This window comes from Oryctolagus cuniculus, chromosome 9, assembly GCF_051225735.1.
Source record: "Oryctolagus cuniculus isolate XC-2025 breed Fujian yellow rabbit chromosome 9, ASM5122573v1, whole genome shotgun sequence".
NCBI classification, from domain to species: domain Eukaryota; kingdom Metazoa; phylum Chordata; class Mammalia; order Lagomorpha; family Leporidae; genus Oryctolagus; species Oryctolagus cuniculus.
In genome coordinates this window covers 89344622-89362655 of record NC_142875.1, presented here as the reverse complement: position 1 = coordinate 89362655, position 18034 = coordinate 89344622, and the positions used below count along the sequence as shown (strand labels likewise).

Here is an 18034-nt window from a genome sequence, read left to right as displayed (position 1 = left end):
TAGAAAGATACACAAGGCAACTGCACCTCTTAGGTTAGTTGTTCTAAACAATTAAAAGCTCTGAGACAATGCAGGATCATGGCCAACAGGAGACTTTCCTTCCCACTTCCCTGGTCTACGGCCATACCACCCCGAACTCGCCTGATCCCATCTTCCCCTGATGCAGTCAGAGCTACCATTACTAGCAGCATCTACAATCCAGATAGGATATGGTACTCACCAAGGGAGATGGATGATGTGCACCCACAGTTTGATGCAGAGTTTCTGCACTACTTCTGATATGCATACAGCATCTCTCTTTCATCCCATTCCACCTCATTGATCTCCATACATTTGTATGAGATGAGGAAGGAAAATCACAGTCCAACTGTACACTCTCACAACTCCCTCTCTCATCCTTAGTCTACAGTTGTGGAGACTAAGGTCCAAAACGACTGAAAATCTTGCTCATTATACCAATGAGATTTATTCACTGAGTACTGACTAGTGCCAAACAGGGCTTCCATAGCAAGTATACAGAGACAAAAATCTAGTCCCTGATCTAAGATTCTCAATCCCAAGATAAATTCTGCCATACATAAGGCATAAAAATCCACTGAATTCATGACCCTTGATCTTCTCGAGACCAAACATACCTGCAGTCTGTGACTAATCTGCTAGAAGCACATGCTAATCCTCCTCTGGGTGATCTTGGTTATTTTCCCCAGTTTACCACAACCACCACCCTTCTGAGTCACACTCCCAAGACGCATTAAATCCCGTGCTAGCACGCATTTTATTTTTGCAGACAACTGTGGGTTCCAAGATGCTTTGCAAATTACAGCCCAACAAACGAGTAGAGTGCTTTCTCCTCCAGTGGAATGTGGCAGCTGTCGGCCAACGTTTGATAAACTGGCACAACCGCTTCAGTGAAATGTTCAGTGACTGAATGTATTTACAGGATACATCTGGAGGAGCTCGGAACAAAGGTTCCTTGATAAAGCTTCCCGGGAATCATTAATGATAATACAAAAAGATTTCAATTTCAAAACACAGACACTGTTTATTTTGAACTGCTTTTCAGATAGATAGGTCTCTTACAGTCACAAAAACATTACTAACTATAATAACTTGTATTCATCCTGTGGGGTTCAGAAAAGCACAGGCCCAAGATGAGCCTGGAGATGTCAAGAGTATGCCAAGAGTTATTTGGCTGTGGACTTCATGAGAGTCACCTAACCAAAGGAACCCCACTATCGACTTTTTATCGACATTTGTGACCACCTAGGATTCTGCTTCTTCTTTAAGTGTGGTTTACCCAGCCCTGTATCTCCAGAGTACTTGTTCTTTATTAGGAAAGTGTATCAGATCACATTACAGAGAGCCATATACCTGGGTCCTAGTTCCACTGGACTAAACATCACCAAGGAGTTGAAGCCCGTATTAGTGATGCTTCCCACAGCATGGCTCCAGCACCTGCCCCACACACTGCCAGTGCTCAGTAAAAGTCCAAGATCTAACTTAGAAATGTTTAGGTCAAATTCTTTACTTCCAGGAGATGCACTTGCAGATAACAATCCTAGATTCCAAACCCACCACATAACAGCTATTCTGACTACAAGCAGAGTCTGCTTGCTACAAAATAGATCCTGAAATGATAAGAGCCAACTGGGCTGTCGATTATGAATTCCACAGATAATCTACTTGTCCTTCGACTTGACAAGCAGATGAGGGTAGGGATGAAATCCTACAAGAGAACTGGCTTTACTTACTGATATGGTCGATGGCTCCAGCACAGAATTTGCCATAAAACTTCTTGGCACCCAGACCTCGCAGATCATGTATGGTGAATGGCCAGAGATGCAAGACATTGTTGCGGGAGAACGCATCCCGTTTCTCAATAACGACCACCTTGGCTCCCAATAAAGATAAGTCAATGGCTGTCCGTAGACCACAGGGGCCAGCTCCAATGATGAGACACTAAAAAACACAGCTGCTTGTTCAGGGCAATGGCAGCATCTTCTGAGAAACATTTCTAGAGAAGTTTCATGATCTCATAACCATCATTCCCTAAAACCTCCAGTGGGGCTACTTTCCCTCTACCAAGAAACTTTCAAACATATTTGGGTCACAACAGAATATCCAGAGTGGACTGAATGAAGAGACAGTGACTGCCATGGACAAAGAAGCCCGTCTTGTCAATAGTAGACATAAATGGAATACATGATCACTTTGGAGAGCCTGTAACACCTGCAATATATTTAAGTGGGTCACCTTTTCAACAAATGACATAAAAATCACATCTAATCTTCCATCAACAGAAGGTTTAGGGGAAAGTTTCTAAGGAGACAGATATTACCTACATAGTCTAGGCAACCTTACAGTGCTGAAAAGGGTCTACTGTTTATTTGGCAACTATCAAGAGCCAAAGTTTTAAGTATTGTAAACAGTTCAAAAATCACCATTCCCAGATTGAAAGTCCAGGAAAGCAATCTTAAAAATCTATACTCCAGAGAAGAACTAATGGGAAGACTGGACACTTAATTACTTTATATGTATAGAAGGAACCACACAAGGGTTTTGGCTTTGCATTCCTTTTGTTCTCAAGAGAAGTCTGGTATTCATTCACAAAAGTCATGCTTTCACATTTCCTAAATTTTGTTGATGAGTATCTACCTCAATGCAAATCCACTGGGAGTGGGTCTTCAGGTATCCACACAGTGCAAATTAAACATGGTGAAAAGACAAAATAAGTCATTTGCAAATTTATGCCTCTGCTAGCTTTTTCCAAACTTCTCACAGAAAGTGTTCTCATAATGAAAGAATCAGGAAATGTATCTTTCCTTCTCCACCTCCTTACATCTACTCCCCCACAGACGACTATACGTCAGGATTTTGTCGAAGCTTACCTGCTTCATGGAAACTTTATTTCCATACATTTTTAGAAAAAGATTTATTTTATTTATTTGAAAGACAGAGAGAGAGTGAGAGAGTGTGTGTGAGAGAGAGAGGTCTTCTATATGCTAGTTCACTCCCCAAATAGCAGCAATGACCAGCTGGCCCCTATTCCTATAAATTTTGAAGACAGTAGCAGAAGCACTTCATTCAAAAGCCCTTGCGAGAGAGAACTTCTACTTTGATTATGGCCCTGTCTAAATAATGTCGGAGTTTGTGGACTCAGGAGGCTTCCATAGCCTTGCCAGCTCATGACAAGAGCCTCGGGTGACCACTGACATCATAAATAAGAGTGTCGATTGTTAAATCAACAACAGGAGTCACTGTGCACTTGCTCCCAATGTAGGACCTCTGTCCTTAATGAGTTGTACTATGAGAATTAATGGTAAAACTAGTCTTCAAACAGTACTTTATACTTTGATTATCTGTATGGGTACAAACTATTGAAATCTCTACTTAGTATAGAGATCTTCTGTATATACAGATAACTATAACTGAATCTTAATGAAGAAGAATGGGATGGGAGAGGGAGTAGAAGGTGGGAAAGGAGTTGGGGTGGGAGGATGGGTATAGAGGGAAGAACCGCTATAATCCAAAAGCTGTATCTATGAAATTTTTATTAGATAAAAGCTTTCTTTTTTTAAAAAAAAAAATAAAGCCCTTGCTTGGGGCTGGCACTGTGGCATAGTAGGTAAAGCCGCCGCCTGCAGTGCTGGCATACTACAAGGGTCACAGTTCAAGTCCCAGCTCCCTCTACTTCTGATCCAGCTCTTTGTTAACGTGCCTGGGAAAGCAGAGGAAAATAGTCCAAGTGCTTGGGCCCCTGCATGCATGTGGGAGAGACCTGGAAGAAGCTCCTGGCTCCTGGCTTTGGATTGGCCCAGCTCTGTCCATTACAGCCATTTGGGGAGTGAACCAGAGGATGGAAGATTTCACTCTCTCTTTCTCTCTGCCTCTCCTTCTCTGTAACTCTGACTTTTAAATAAATAAATAAGTCTTTTTTAAAAGTGACTATTATATGAATCAAAATAGACTTTTGGAATAGAGATGGGAACAAGTCTAAAGCTTGGGGAAAATCTTCAAATTGGCAAATACCACACCTGATCAGTTACTGAGAATGGAATGATGACTGTAAATCTGACATGCCAGGAACCACAAAGCCATGTTCACAGGATGTTAAATGGGCTTGGCTACTTCCGGTTAAGTGACACCTGTATCTTAACAATGTGAGGTTCAATGGAAGTTAGCAAAATAAAACATTCTATCTGCCTGACTTCAGGGTTGTTTTTTAAATAGTTGAAGCTTTGAATTTTAGTATGTAAAAATATGAAATATGCTTAAACTAGAATCTGGATCATGGAACAAACGAACACAGGTAATGAATCCACAAAGTTTTGACAAGGCAGAAGCTTATCGTCCACATTAGACTGTAGGTAGACTCGATCTGGCTCTCACTCAGTAACCTCTACTTAACCCTCTCTTTAGGATCTGGTTGAAGTTTCATATCAGTGACCCCTGGGCCATAGAGCAGCCAAACACTTACCTTGGTGTTAGTACACGCCTTTCCCTTTTTGTAGTCCTTGTGACTGCCCCGTTTGTCCAGCTTTGCCCAGAGGGCTTTGGCTTTCCAGTAGTTAAGCTTGGACTTGAGCCTGTGATAGAAGGAGCGATAGTCCTTGGGCTTCAGTTCCAGGTGGTCACAGAGCTCTTGGAAGGCCTTGAGAGTTCCCTTGCAGGTGGTGGCTTGGACAAACCGGTCAAAGAGAACATGAGCTTGGTTCATTGTCTCATGCTTCCTCTCTTCCATGCTTATCCACTCTCAGCACCTCCCCACAGAGGGGGCAGGGTGATGGCTACTGGTCCACCCGACTCTGTCACATTAATCTAACAAAAAGACAGAAAAAGACATGGTTAGCATTTCTGTGCCTACACATATGTTTCCAAAGACATATTCTTTCCCAAAGTAGAGTTTCCAGGTGTTAACATTCATTGGTTCAACAAATGTGTACTTCGGGACTCCAGGCTCAATCCAAGACTGCAGATGGAAAGGTGAGCAAGACAGTTCTTTGTTTTGAAAGGTCTCACAATCTAGTTGATAAGACCATAAACAAAATGCTACAATGTAGTCAACTAAGTACCACTGGAGAAAGGGGAATAAGAGATTTGGGGAATACACAAGAAAAGAACCTAAATAACAGGGAGGTGGAGTCCTTACAGAAGATGAAATCTCCAGCAGGTGACAGTTGAGTGTTCCAGGAAAAGAGTCAGTCAGGCAGGGAAGAAGTGGATGATATGGGAAAAGAAGTAAAACAGGCAGTCCTACGAGTGACTCACAGATTAAGGAGTCAAGAATAATGCCCAGGCATCCAACTTAGGCCATTGAGTAAATGGTGACAGAGGTTAACAGATTAAGACTAGGGGCATTCTTCAGTGAGGGTGGGATGACAAGTTCTCCTTTCTGCCTGTTACATATGAGCTCTTTGGGTCCTAGCTTGAGGTCTGCACCGAACTAGTATGAATCTGAAGTTCAGGAGGAGGGGCTAGGGACACAGACTCAGATCTGAGAGTTATTAGCATACAGGTGGTGGCTGAACCTATGAAAGCTGGTACAATAATACAAGGAGAGCCATGAGGAGAGAAAAGCCATAGGCTGTGGCTGAGATCTGAAGCAGAAACCTCTAAAAGGCTGGCAGAGGACAATGAGCCCTCTAAAAATGTTCTGAGCAAAAACAGAGGGCGGCCTGAAGAGAATTGAAGGGCAGGCTAAGGAACAGAGGATTCAGAAATGTAAAAGTCAGCAAGAATCTAAAGGACTCAAAAAGCCATGTCACTGAGTGTGGTACATGGAAGGGTGGGGCGATTGATTAGCCACTCCACTTTACCCACAGTCATATCTTGCAGTAATAAGGATGATGTCTTCACCTTCCACTTTTCATAAACATCCATACAACTGCCCTCCTGGATGCTGCAGGCTAGAGGCCCAAAGATTGGCGATGGCATGTTAGGTGTTCCATTATCCACTAACTCCCTGGCACCTATTTTACTACTTTTGTGACACATTTTATTCATCATCATTTTATTGATTATTGGGAGGTTGGAGGCAAAGGATCAAAGACTAAAACAAAGCCTCAGGAAGATGGGAGAAGTAGGACAGGGCAGTGCAACATGCATGACCCTGGTTCTGAGACTGTACATGCCAGTGGTTGCAAGACCCTGGATAAGTCACTTTGCCCCGTGAGGCTTTCCTTTTCTTGAGTAAGATGAGGAGGTTAGATTGATGATCTCAAAGTTCTCTTTCCATACTGAAGTTCTTGGGAGTGTAGTGTACTACACAATCACAGTCCTCATTCCCGATGCTCTGGTCAAAATTGTCCCTAATCACCCATGTACCACTGGTGTGAAAAGCATGACTCAACTAGAACTTTAAGAGGATTTATTCTCAGAGGTGGGGGGAGTTGGAGACAGGGAGTTATTGCTGGCTATGTTCAAGAGGGCTACATAAGCAAGAAGCTGACCAGTATTTAGTGAGAGCCGCCAAGTTGTAGGCACTGATGGAATCAGTTCTCAGAAGACAGGCACCAAGTTCAGAATGAGACAGAAGAGGTCCAGGGTTCTGTCATGAAGCCTTTACTATAGGTAAGTCACTGGGCAACAAAATCCCCCTCTGAGGAACAGAAACAACATTCTGCCTCTCTCCACATCTTAATACGGCAAGGTTATTCCAGGTCAACAGGAGATTTTTTTTTTAAGATTTATGTAATTATTTCAAAGCAGAGTTACAGAGCAAGAGAAGGGCAGATAGAGAGAGAAATAGAGAACTTTCATCTGCTGGTTCACCCTCAAAATGGCACCAATGACCAGGGCTGGGCAAGGCCAAAGCCAGGAATCTGGAGATTCTTCAAGGTCTCCCACGTGGGTGCAGGGGCCCCCAATGACTTGGACCATCCTCCGCTGCTTTGCCAGATGCATTAGCAGGGAGCTGGATTGGAAGTGGAGCATCTGAGACTTGAACCAGTGTCCATATGGGATGCCAGTGCTGCAGGCTGTGGCTTAACCAGCTGTGCCACAGCGTTAGTTTCTGGATATTGTCTTAACTTTCCCTACAGAAAGTAATGAATGGATACAAGGAACTGCCATTTACCTGTATGTTTTCTATGGCCACAGACATAGTACTCTTCATGTGCCATTGAGGACAAGTTGAAGATGATAATTCTCTACCTGAAATGCAGATTTGGATTCCTATCTCAAAAATGTCACTCAACAAACCCTCCTGGCCCTGAATATTACAAAATATACTGCTAATAAACATGGCTTATTCCAAAACCCATGTGGCCCAGAGTCCAGAAATAAAAATTAATTAGATCTAGCCTTCAGTTTCCCATAAAAGTTTATTCTAGGTAGCAGCCAAAAAATCTGTTCCTTTTCTTATAAGCCAAAGATGATCTTTGAAATGGTAGACAGTCAGAAGATAGTCCGAATGGGCAGAAAAAAACAAAATGTGCTTATCCAAAGGCAGAAGAAAGGTGACAGGTAACAACCAATGGCTAGAAACTAAAACCCAGAGCAATTGCTACATGAGTGGTCCTCTTTGCCTCTTGCTTGCTTTCTTCCTGTAACTTTATTTGCAATTTGGCAAGCAGACAGCATTGTGAACTCCTGACCCTGCATCACCTACTGGTGTTCATGGCCAACTTTAACTCCACCAGTGTCCCAATGTTTTGCAAGCTTAGAATATACCTGATCTGATCTCTCTATATATCATATCAAGGATGTGACACAGAGCCACTTTTTACCCCTTGCCAGGATTCAAAGCACTCTGAATCATGATGTTCTTGCTAAGCCAACACATGAAAAATCCCAAAACACTTATTTTCAAACCCATTTCCTTGGGCCAATGTTGTGATACAGCAAGTAGGTTAAGCTTCTGCCTGAAATGCCGGAATCCCATATGGGCACTGGTTTGAGACCTGGCTGTTCCACTTCCAATCTAGTTCCCTCCTAATGCACCTGGGAAAGTAGAGGAAGATGGCCCAAGTTCTTGGACCCCTGCACCCACATGGGAGACCTGGAAGAAGCTCTGGGCTCCTGGCTTCAAACTGGCCCAGCCCCAGCCATTGCGGCCATTTGGAGAGTGAACCAGAGAATGAAATCTCTCTCTCTCTCTTCTTCTCATTGTCTCTCTCTCTCTCCCTGTCCCTGTCCTTCCTCTCTCTGTAACTCTGCCTTTCAAGTAAAAAAATAAATCTTTTAAAAATTTAAAAAAAAAAAAAAAAAAAAAAAAGCCTTTTCCCTGTCACAATGCCTGCCTTGTGCTTACCTCTCCCCCTAAAAGTTAGTCTCAGGAATTAATTTCCTAAGAATCCTGTCCTTCGGTTGGTTGTGGCCCTCTCTGTGTGAAATAAACACTCCCACCTTCATTAATAACTGGCCTGATCTTTTGCTTGTGCAAAACACTTTCCAATTAACAGGTATCAACCACAGTTCCTGGAGAGCTGCAGAGAGCCAGCAAGTCCTAAGTACCCAGACTACAGGGTTTTGACCTGCAGGGAATTAATGACAACAGATGAATACAGGCCAGTTGGTTCCTGGAACAATGTGACAGGCACCCATGGTAAGGCTACACAAGATGAATTCCCCCGGGTTGTCTCACTTTTCCTTCTTTGCAAGCCAAATGCTTGCAGCAGGAAGACAATTCCAGACTGTAACAGCATTATTCTGTGGCTCTGCTGGACTGGGACTGTGTCACTTTGCAAGGGGACTTACCCAGCACACTGAATCACACAGTACAATCAGAAAGAATGGCAGTCAAATGGCCATTCCTGTTACCACCTCCATTTCCCTCGTTCCTGAAGGTCAAAACTACATCATTCTCCTTCTGGCCTCTCCTGGATTACCCCTCTGTTCTGTTCTGTTCATCCCAGTATCTTGAGAAAATCAACTTTCATAATCACAGGAACCTAGAGATTAGGAAGCCTGGCCACAAGGTGCCAGGAAGCCTGGCAATGGAAACGCCACGGCATAGAAGTAAGAGGTAAGGGAAGTAAGAAGTGCTGGGAAGGAAGAGGAAGAGGAGGTGATGCCAGGTTTCCAGGGCACCCATGCCATTTCTGTCACTTGGCAATGCCCTGCATGTTTTGTCTCATGGCAGCTGACTGCTGACTCAGAAGCTTTGTGCATTCCTCGGCAGTGGAGGAACGTGCTTGGGAGACAGCCTATGAAGTGTACGCAGGAACAGAGTTCATGTTTCTATTTACAACAACAGAAAAAGACTTGTCACTGACTCATGACTGGTTATGACACTCAATCTCCAGCTCTTAGAATTGGTGGGCCAGTTGTTCAGGAGTGGGGTGGAGAGGAGAATTATCTTTAAAAATAGTAAAAGGAAAAAGAAAACACCAAAACTAGAATTACCCTTGATGAAAACAGGACCAAGGACAAGGTTAATTCTCTTAATACAGCAGCAGGCATAGTCTATGACATGCTCTTTCCCCAGCCTACCTGGAGGGTGACCTGTCTAATCAGATCCTGGGAGAGGTGTAGAGGAATGCCTGCTTGGGAACTGCCACTGGGAGGACACTTGGCTAAAAAATACACCTTCAGGTTATTGAAAAATCCCTGGTGTTTGACTTCAAAAACAAGGACTCAAATGACCAAAATGCCTTGGATTCCTGATCTGTCTTACTGTAACATAGAGACCAGAATGCTAGTGGATGAATCAGACATCGGCAAACAGGGTTCCCCATGGCCTCTAATGCTACTGAAACAGCTCTGAAGTAGTCCTCTGGGTATCAATGAAGCAAGCTCAAAAGACAATTAGGAAAGCAAGTTCTCTCATGTATCCTTTTCTTTTTATTTCAATTTTAAAATTGTGGTAAAATACACATACCATAAAGTTTCCATTTAGAAAAAAAGATTTATTTATTTGAAATGCAGAGAATTGTGTGTGTGTGTGTGTGTGTGTGTATCTTCCATTCACTAGTTCACTCCACAGATGGCCACAATGGCCAGGAGTGTGCCAGGCTAAAGCCAAGAGCTGGAACTCCATCTAAGTCTCCTATGTGGGTGGAAGGCGCCCAAGCACTTGAGTCATCTTCCACAGCTTTCCCAGCATGTCAGCAGGGAGCTGGATCGGAAGTGGAGCAGTCAGGACTCAAAACCAGCACCCGTATGTGGTGCAGCAACCTGCTGTACCACAATGCCAGCCCCAAATTTCCAATCTTAATCATTAAAATTAAAAAAAAAAAAATTTGAGAGACAGAGAGAGAGAGAGAGAGAGAGAGAGAGAGAGAATGTTCCCATATGCTGGTTCTTTCCCCTCCAATACCCACAATGGCTAGGACTGAGTTAGGCTAAAGTTGGTAGCTCAATCTACATCTCCCACATGGGTGTCAGGGACCCAATTACTTGCTGCTTCCCAGTGTCTGCATTAGCAGGAAACAGGAGTCAGAAACCAGAGCCAGGAACTGAACCCAGGTACTCTGATGTGGGACGTGAGTATCTATCTTAACCTTTAGGCCAAAAATTGCCCCTCTTAATCATTTTTAAGTGAACAATGGAAAGTTATTAATATAGTCATAATGTTTTGCAATCATCATCACCATCAATCTCTATAAATCTTTACATGTTTTAAAACTGAAACTATATCTATTATAAAAAATAATTCCCCATTACTCCTCCTTTACTTCCTGGGTTGACTTTTACTTTCTATCTCTGCTTCTACTACTCATGCAAGTGGAATCAGATAGTGTTTGCCTTTTTGTGATTATTTCACTCAGCATAATGTCTCCAAGGTTGATTCAGGTTGTGACACTGACAAATTTCCTTCCTTCAAAAGGCTGAAAATTAGTCCATTGTATGTGTAAACTCAAGTTTGCCTACTCACTCATCTGTTGAGGGATACCTGGGTTGCTTCCATGAATTAGTTGTAGTGAATAATGCTGCCATGAAAATAAGTACATGAATGCTCTGAGACTCTGCTTTCAATTTTTTTGGTTTTATACCCTGAACAGGAATAGATCATAAGGTAACTCCACTTTTAATTGAGGAAGCTGCACACTGCTTTCTACAGTGGCTATTCCATTTTACAATCTCACTAACAGGGCATAAGGGATTCAGTTTCTCTACATCCTTTACAACACACAATTTTCTGTTAGTATTTATTCATATTATTTTTTGATAACAGGGATCCTCGTGGATGTGAACTGGCATCTCCTTGTAATTTTAATTTGCATTTTCCTAATGATTAGTGATGCTCAGTATATTTAATGTACCTATTATCAATTTATATATTTTCGTTGGAGAAATGTCTATTCGAGTCTTTTTCTCATTCTTTAACTGGGGTGTTTGCTGTTGAACCTTAGCAGTTCTTGATATATTCTGCATATTAATTCCTTATCAGAAATGTAATCTGAAAATACTTTCTTCCACTATGTGAGTTGCCTTTTCACTGTGTTGATAGTGTCTTTGGAGACACCCAATTTAAAAATTTTTATGAGGTTCAATTTGCCTATTTTTCTTTTTTGGCCTGTCTCTTTTTTGGTGTCTCATTCAAGAACTCATTTCATGTTCAATACTGTGAAGCTTCTGTACTATGTTTTCTTCTAAGAGTATGGTGGTTTTAAGCTTTACATTTACATCTCTGATTCATCTTGAGTTCATTTTCATATATGGTATTACATAGGAGTCTAAATTCATTCTCCTTTGTGTGGACATCCAGTTTTCCATGCACTATTAATTGAAAAGACTGCCCTTACTGAACTAAATGGTCTCAGCATCCTTATCAAATATCATCTGACTATATATGCTAGGGTTTATTTCTGGAATTTCTATTCCCTTCTATTCCATTAGTCTAGATGTCTAATTATCATATTATTTTGATTGCCATAGCTTTGCACTAAGTTTTGAAAACCAGGAAGTATGAGTCCTCCAACCCTGTTTTCCTCTTTAAAGATTGCTTTGGCTATTTGGGGTATCTTAACATTCCAAATTAATTTTAGAATGGTGTTTTCTATTTCTATGAGAAACATCATCAGGATTTTGATTTGGGTTGTATTAAATTTGTCGACTGTTTGGGGTAATATTGACATCTTACATTTTCCTATTAAAGAATATGGAATATGTTCAATGTATTTGTGCTTTGCTGCTTTCAGTGATGTTTTGCAAGTTTATGTTGTCTTTCACTTCTTTTGTAAATTCTTATTCTTTTTGATACTACTTGAAATGCAAGTGCTTTCGTAATTTCCTTTTCAGATTATTTATTATCAGTGTATAGAAATGTAACTGATTTTTTTTATGTTGACTTTGTATATTTTGCTACTTGGCTAATTCATGTACTTGTATCAGTTTTAACAGGTTTTTTTTTGGTGGAAATGCTAGGGTTTTCTACGTGTAAGAACATATCACATGCAAACAAATTAATTTTACTTTTTCTTTTCCAGTTTGTGTGGCTTTCATTTCTTTTTTAAAATTGCACTGGCTAGAATTTCCAAATACTATATTGCACAGAAGAAGCAGAAATGGGCATCCTTGTCTTGTTTCTGATCATAAAAGGAAAAGTTTTCAGTTTTGAGTATAACATTTGCCACGGGTTTTTCACTAATGACTTTTATTATGCTGAGGTTGCTTCCTCCTATTCCTTATTTTGTTGAATGTTTTTATTACGAAAGGGTGTTGATTCCTATGAATTCTTATTTCTGCACCAAACTGACACTTAGCAGGATAGTGAAGAGACACCCCCATGTTTGAGCCTCTCCCTGCTTCCCAGAATCTGCTCTTTATTTGCATAGCAGTTCTCTCTCTGTCCTTATAAATAGGCTAAGAACACCTATACAGCTAAGAGACAACATGGATCAAAATGAACTGACTTCTGTCTCATGGTTCTGTTGCTCCAAACACACATTAAAATATCTGAATTAGAGCTAAGTACAGAATAAATACAACCACTGGTGCTGATGCCAATGTCTATCCAAAATAATCCACAAAAACAAGTAACCAAAAAGAATACTGCCGGCCGGCGCCATGGCTCACTTGGCTAATCCTCCGCCTGCAGCGCTGGCACCCCAGTTTCTAGTCCCAATTGGGGTGCCAGATTCTGTCCCGGTTGCTCCTCTTCCAGTCCAGCTCTCTGCTGTGGCTCGGGAGGGCAGTGGAGGATGGCCCAAGTGCTTGGGCCCTGCACCCGCATGGGAGACCGAAAGGAAGCACCTGGCTCCTGGCTTCGGATTGGTGCAGCGCGCCAGCTGTGGCAGCCATTTGGGGGGTGAACCAACGGAAAAAGGAAGACCTTTCTCTCTGTCTCTCTCTCTCTCTCACTGTCTAACTCTGCCTGTCAAAAAAAAAAAAAAGAATACTGCAGTTTCCTTATCCATAAAATGAAAATAATATTCATGAGACTCACAGGGATTTTTAGGAATTAAGGTAATAAATGTAAAGTGTTTAGGAGTGCCAGGCACATAACAAGGCCCAATCAATGGTAGCACTGTTATTATCATCTAGCAGTTTATAAATAAATCCCAGCAACAAAAGATCATGCTCAAGTCTAAATGAACGGATACTCTATATAACAGAATGACAGAGCTCAGATAGCTTTGTATATTTTTAGTTTGTTTGTTTGTTTGTTTTTATTTGAAAGGCAGAGAGACAGGGATCTTCCATCTACTGGTTCATTCCCCAAATGCCTTCAACAGCCAACGCTGGGCCAGGCCAAAACCTGAAGCCAGGAACTCAATCTAGGTCTCCCAACATGGGTGACAGGGACCCAAGTATCTGAGCCATCACTGACTGCTTCCCAGGGTGTGCATCAGCAGGAAGCTAGATTGGAAGTGGAGTAGCTGGATCTCAAATTAGACACTCCAATAAGGGATGCTGGTAGTTCCCAAGCATTGCTATACCACAGGCCCACCCTAGATAGCTTTGTATTTGAAGGAAAGAAGATTGATTTAAAACTTTCTTTGGGGGCCGGTGCTGTGGTGCAGCGGGTTAACACCCTGGCCTGAAGCGCCGGCATCCCATATGAGCGCTGGTTTGAGACCCGACTGCTCCTCTTCCGATCCAGCTCTCTGCTGTAGCCTGGGAAAGCAAAAGATGGCCCAAGCCTTTGGGCCCCTGCACCCATGTGGCAGACCTGGAAGAAGCTCCTGGTTCCTGGCTTTCGGGCAGCTTAGCTCCAGTCGTTTCAGCCACCAGGGGAGTGAACCAAAGGATAGAAGATCTTTCTGTCTCTCCCTTTCTTTGTCTGTAATAAAATAAAATCTTTAAAAAAATTTTCTTTGTCCCGTTATCACTTTCCCCCTCTACATTCCATCTGTTCTAGAGGGTGTGGCAATGGCACTGGACAGGAGGGTCTAAAGGAATAAGATCTCTGTCAACAGGTTCCTACCAAATGTGAACACTGAAACAGGAAGATATAAGGAATTCCATCAATAATGGCAAAAACATATGGAATGATTAGTGGGTGCCAGATCCATACCTAACGGCATCTTCATCGGGACCCTGTGAGGGAGGAGAATCTATTACCTCCAGATTGCAGATGGGGAAATGCAGCATGAAGCTGAACAGGCATTAGGCATCCAACAGCACAGCCATGTTTTCGATCTACACTTGTCTCCTATAGAGTCTAAGTCCTATTATGAAAAAACACCTGAGAACACAGATTTAAAAATAAAAGTTCATCGGAATGTGTGCTCCACGCCCTGCTGCCAGAGAGCCATGACCTGCAGGCATCCAGATGGATCCTGTTTGCTAGGAATACAGCTGCCCAGCTATCAGTGGATATGCAATTTCAAGTAAACTTAGCAAAGATTCACAAGGTAGGATTCTTTCTCCTCTCATAAGTTATCTCTGCATTTGAAAAGTGAAGCAACTAAAACAGCACCTACAGGACTTATCTGTTTGCATTCTTTAGGGGACTCTAGAACCTCAGCAACACCTTTAAGGAATCAATTACAAAGCATGTTGTGATCACCTAATGCCACTCCATTCACTGCAGATACTCAGGACAAGACAGGAGATAAACCTCAACATACCTACTACCAAAGTACAGAGATAAGTTACAAAGAGGTCAAAAGACCTACACCTACCTGGCCCACTAATCTGAGAGTATTGCTGGGATCCAGGCTCTTAAGGGTGATGAAGAGGCTTCTGACTGGGAAGAAGCCTTACTGAGGATGTGGGAAAACACAACCAGAAAATCCCAAGCAGACGCTGGGCTCCAATCTACTCTGCTCAGTATTGTGCCCAGTTCCAGGAACACAACAGGTGCTCAATGAGGTGCTCCTGAACGAAGAGCAGCCAAGTCACTTAAACCTATGCAGACTTGGGAAGTTGGCTGGCAAGCTGCACAGGGCTCAGAGAATGCCCCAAAGTCCCAGCATTCCAAAGGAATATAAATACTTCATATATGATAGCAGAGTTTTCAGGAAAAACGCAAGGTCTCATAAAGGCATTTTGCAACATCTTAATTACCTCTCTCCTAGGGGCAAAACCTGCAGTTAAAGCTTTATAGTGTTTGCCCAACACGCAGCTGGCAAGAGATTAACTTGGAACAGAATTTGGGGGATTCTCAGGTGTGTAGACTCCCTATTCTCACTGCTGCAGAAACCACAAAATACATACCGGTCAAAGCCAGGCAGCAACTGAAGACCATCTTATCTGACAGGCTTTCCTCTCCTGACCACCCATGGCATGTGAACAGCTCCAATGACAAGCAACTTCCTACCTTATGAAGCAGCCTTTGCAATCTCTGAGCAGGCTGAGACATTAATTTCTCAAGGATTCAATTTCTATGTAGAAGAACAAATCATTCTCATAATGTTTCCTTCAGTGCCTCACAGATGTTTGCAATCTACTGATTCTTATCAGTTTTTTCAATCATTTCTCCTTTGATACAGTTTGTAGTCTCTTCACTTTCTTCCACACACCACTATCATTACTCAATTCTTATGCCCATCTCATCTGTCCCCCTACTTATGTCAATGAATGGACAGCTACTCCCATAACTGCCTGAAGACACCCTCCACCTGTGTACCTGATCCCATCTCCCCCTCTTAGCCAACCACACTGCCTCCTGCACTGGACTATTTTTCTTCATCTGTCTCTCCACCCCAGATGAGCTATCCCCATCAATTTAGGACCCTACATCTTAAGCAGGGAGCTGGATCAGAAGTGGAGTAGCCAGGACTTGAACCAGAGTTCATATACCAGCATCACATGTGGTGACTTAACCTGCTCTGCCACAATGCCAGCTCCAGGACCTAACATCTTTAAAAACTCTGCCCCCTCCCCCTCATCCCTTCTAACTTACTCTGTTCCTTTTTACAGCAAACTCCCTGAAAGAATCTTCCACGCTTGTGGTCGGTCATGACGTTCTCTTCTTCCACTTTTTTTTTTTTTAAGATTTATTTATTTATTTGAAAGTCAGAGTTACACAGAGAGAGGAGACACACACACACACACACACAGAGAGAGAGAGAGAGAGAGAGAGAGAGAGAGAGAGAGAGAGGTCTTCCATCCGTTGGTTCACTCCCCAGTTGCTGCAAGGGCCAGAGCTGTGCCTATCTGAAGCCAGGAGCCAGGAGCTTCCTCCAGGTCTCCCACGCATGTGCAGGGGCCCAAGGACTTGGGCCATCTTCTACTGCTTTCCCAGGCCATAGCAGAGAGCTGGATCAGAAGTGGAGCAGCCAGGTCTCGAACTGGCACCCATATGGGATGCTGGCGCTTCAGGCCAGGGCATTAACCCACTGTGCCACAGCATCGGGCCCTTTTCCACTATCTTTTAAAACTACAGCAATTAGGGGGCTGACACTGTGGCATAGCGGGTTGACACCCAGGGCTGAGGCACAGGCATGCCATGTGGGCACTGGTTCTCCTCTTCCAATCTAGCTCTCTGCTATGGCCTGGGAGAGCAGTGGAGGACAGCCCAGGTCCTTGGGCTCCTGCACCCACGTGGGAGACCCGGAGGAGGCTCCTGGCTTCGGATCAGTGCAGCCCTGGCATTGCGGCCATCTGGGGAGTGAACCAGCAGATGGAAGACCTCTCTCTCTGTGACTCTGTCTTTCAGATAAATAAAATAAATCCTTATAAAACTATAGCAATTAGACCTTATCCTCACCACTCCACAGAAGCAGCTCATCAAGGTCAAGAATAATTTTCACACTATCATAACCAATGGCCAATTCTCATGCATGCCCGTTTTCTTCAATCTGATCATGACACTGGTCACAGCTGAGTGCCCTCTTCTCTTCTCTTTCCTCACTGTGTCCTCTCTCTGCTATTCCCTCACATGACCGCAACCTTTGCGTCAAACGGTCCTGGATTTACTCAGTCTTTAGGTCTCTTTTCAGTCTATATTCTCTCCCAAACATCAGTGGCTTTCAAACTTTAACTACGACCTACAGTGAAAAGTTTTATATGATGATTTGGTGTTCAGTTATCTCTGTACATATTTATATACATGTTATTTTTAAAAAGCTTTACAGGACAAAAACATTTTTTAAAATGACACTGAGATATTCTGATGTTTTCCATTTGATTTCATTAAAAATAAAAAAACCACTGGTCCCCACACTACTGATTTCACGTCCCATTAATGAGACATAACCCACTCTGAAAGTCTCTGCTCTAGATAATCTCTTCTAGTTCAAGGCTTTAAGAACTACCTATCTAGGACTGACAGCCAGCAGCACCCAAATATTTATCTCCTCTCTCCTGAACTTGCATAATCACTTGCTTCTTGGACATTTCTACATGTTATTTGAGAGGCATCTCAGATTTAACAAATATAAAACACAACCCAATCCCACTCTCCAACCCCCCAAGTCTGGGTTCTGTCCTTAGTGTTCTCATCTCAGCAAATAGCCACCACCATATAAGCAGGTGCTTAATCCAAAAACCACGGAATTGTCCTCATTTCTGTCACCTCCAGAGTCAGTTTTTTAGGAAATCCTGTCTGTTGTATCTTCAAATAATTCTCACCATCTCGTGTCACCACCCTTGTGGGAATCACTGCACCCTCTCACTTGGATTACTGCAATAGCATGTTCCCAACTCCACTCTCTGAATTCCCCAGACTATGTTCCACAGAGTGGTCAAAACATCCACTGAA

The 18034-nt window shown here is 42.7% G+C and overlaps 1 protein-coding gene across 45 annotated transcripts in view; it reads right to left on the bottom strand.

The window, feature by feature from the left end:
• The window catches only part of MICAL3 (microtubule associated monooxygenase, calponin and LIM domain containing 3), a 232899-nt gene that overhangs the window by 112204 nt on the left and 102661 nt on the right, over positions 1-18034 (bottom strand). For 44 of the 45 annotated variants that reach the window (XM_008250134.4, XM_089304311.1, XM_089304321.1 and 41 more), the window contains 2 exons: positions 4478-4818; positions 1752-1959 (listed from right to left, as the gene is read on the bottom strand). In XM_008250134.4, the coding sequence (XP_008248356.1) occupies positions 1752-1959; positions 4478-4741 (472 nt within the window). In that variant the 5' untranslated portion in view covers positions 4742-4818. Of the gene's footprint in view, positions 1-1751; positions 1960-4477; positions 4819-7075; positions 7153-18034 lie in introns of all 45 variants that reach the window. The other variant, XM_008250133.5, reaches the window with a different exon arrangement.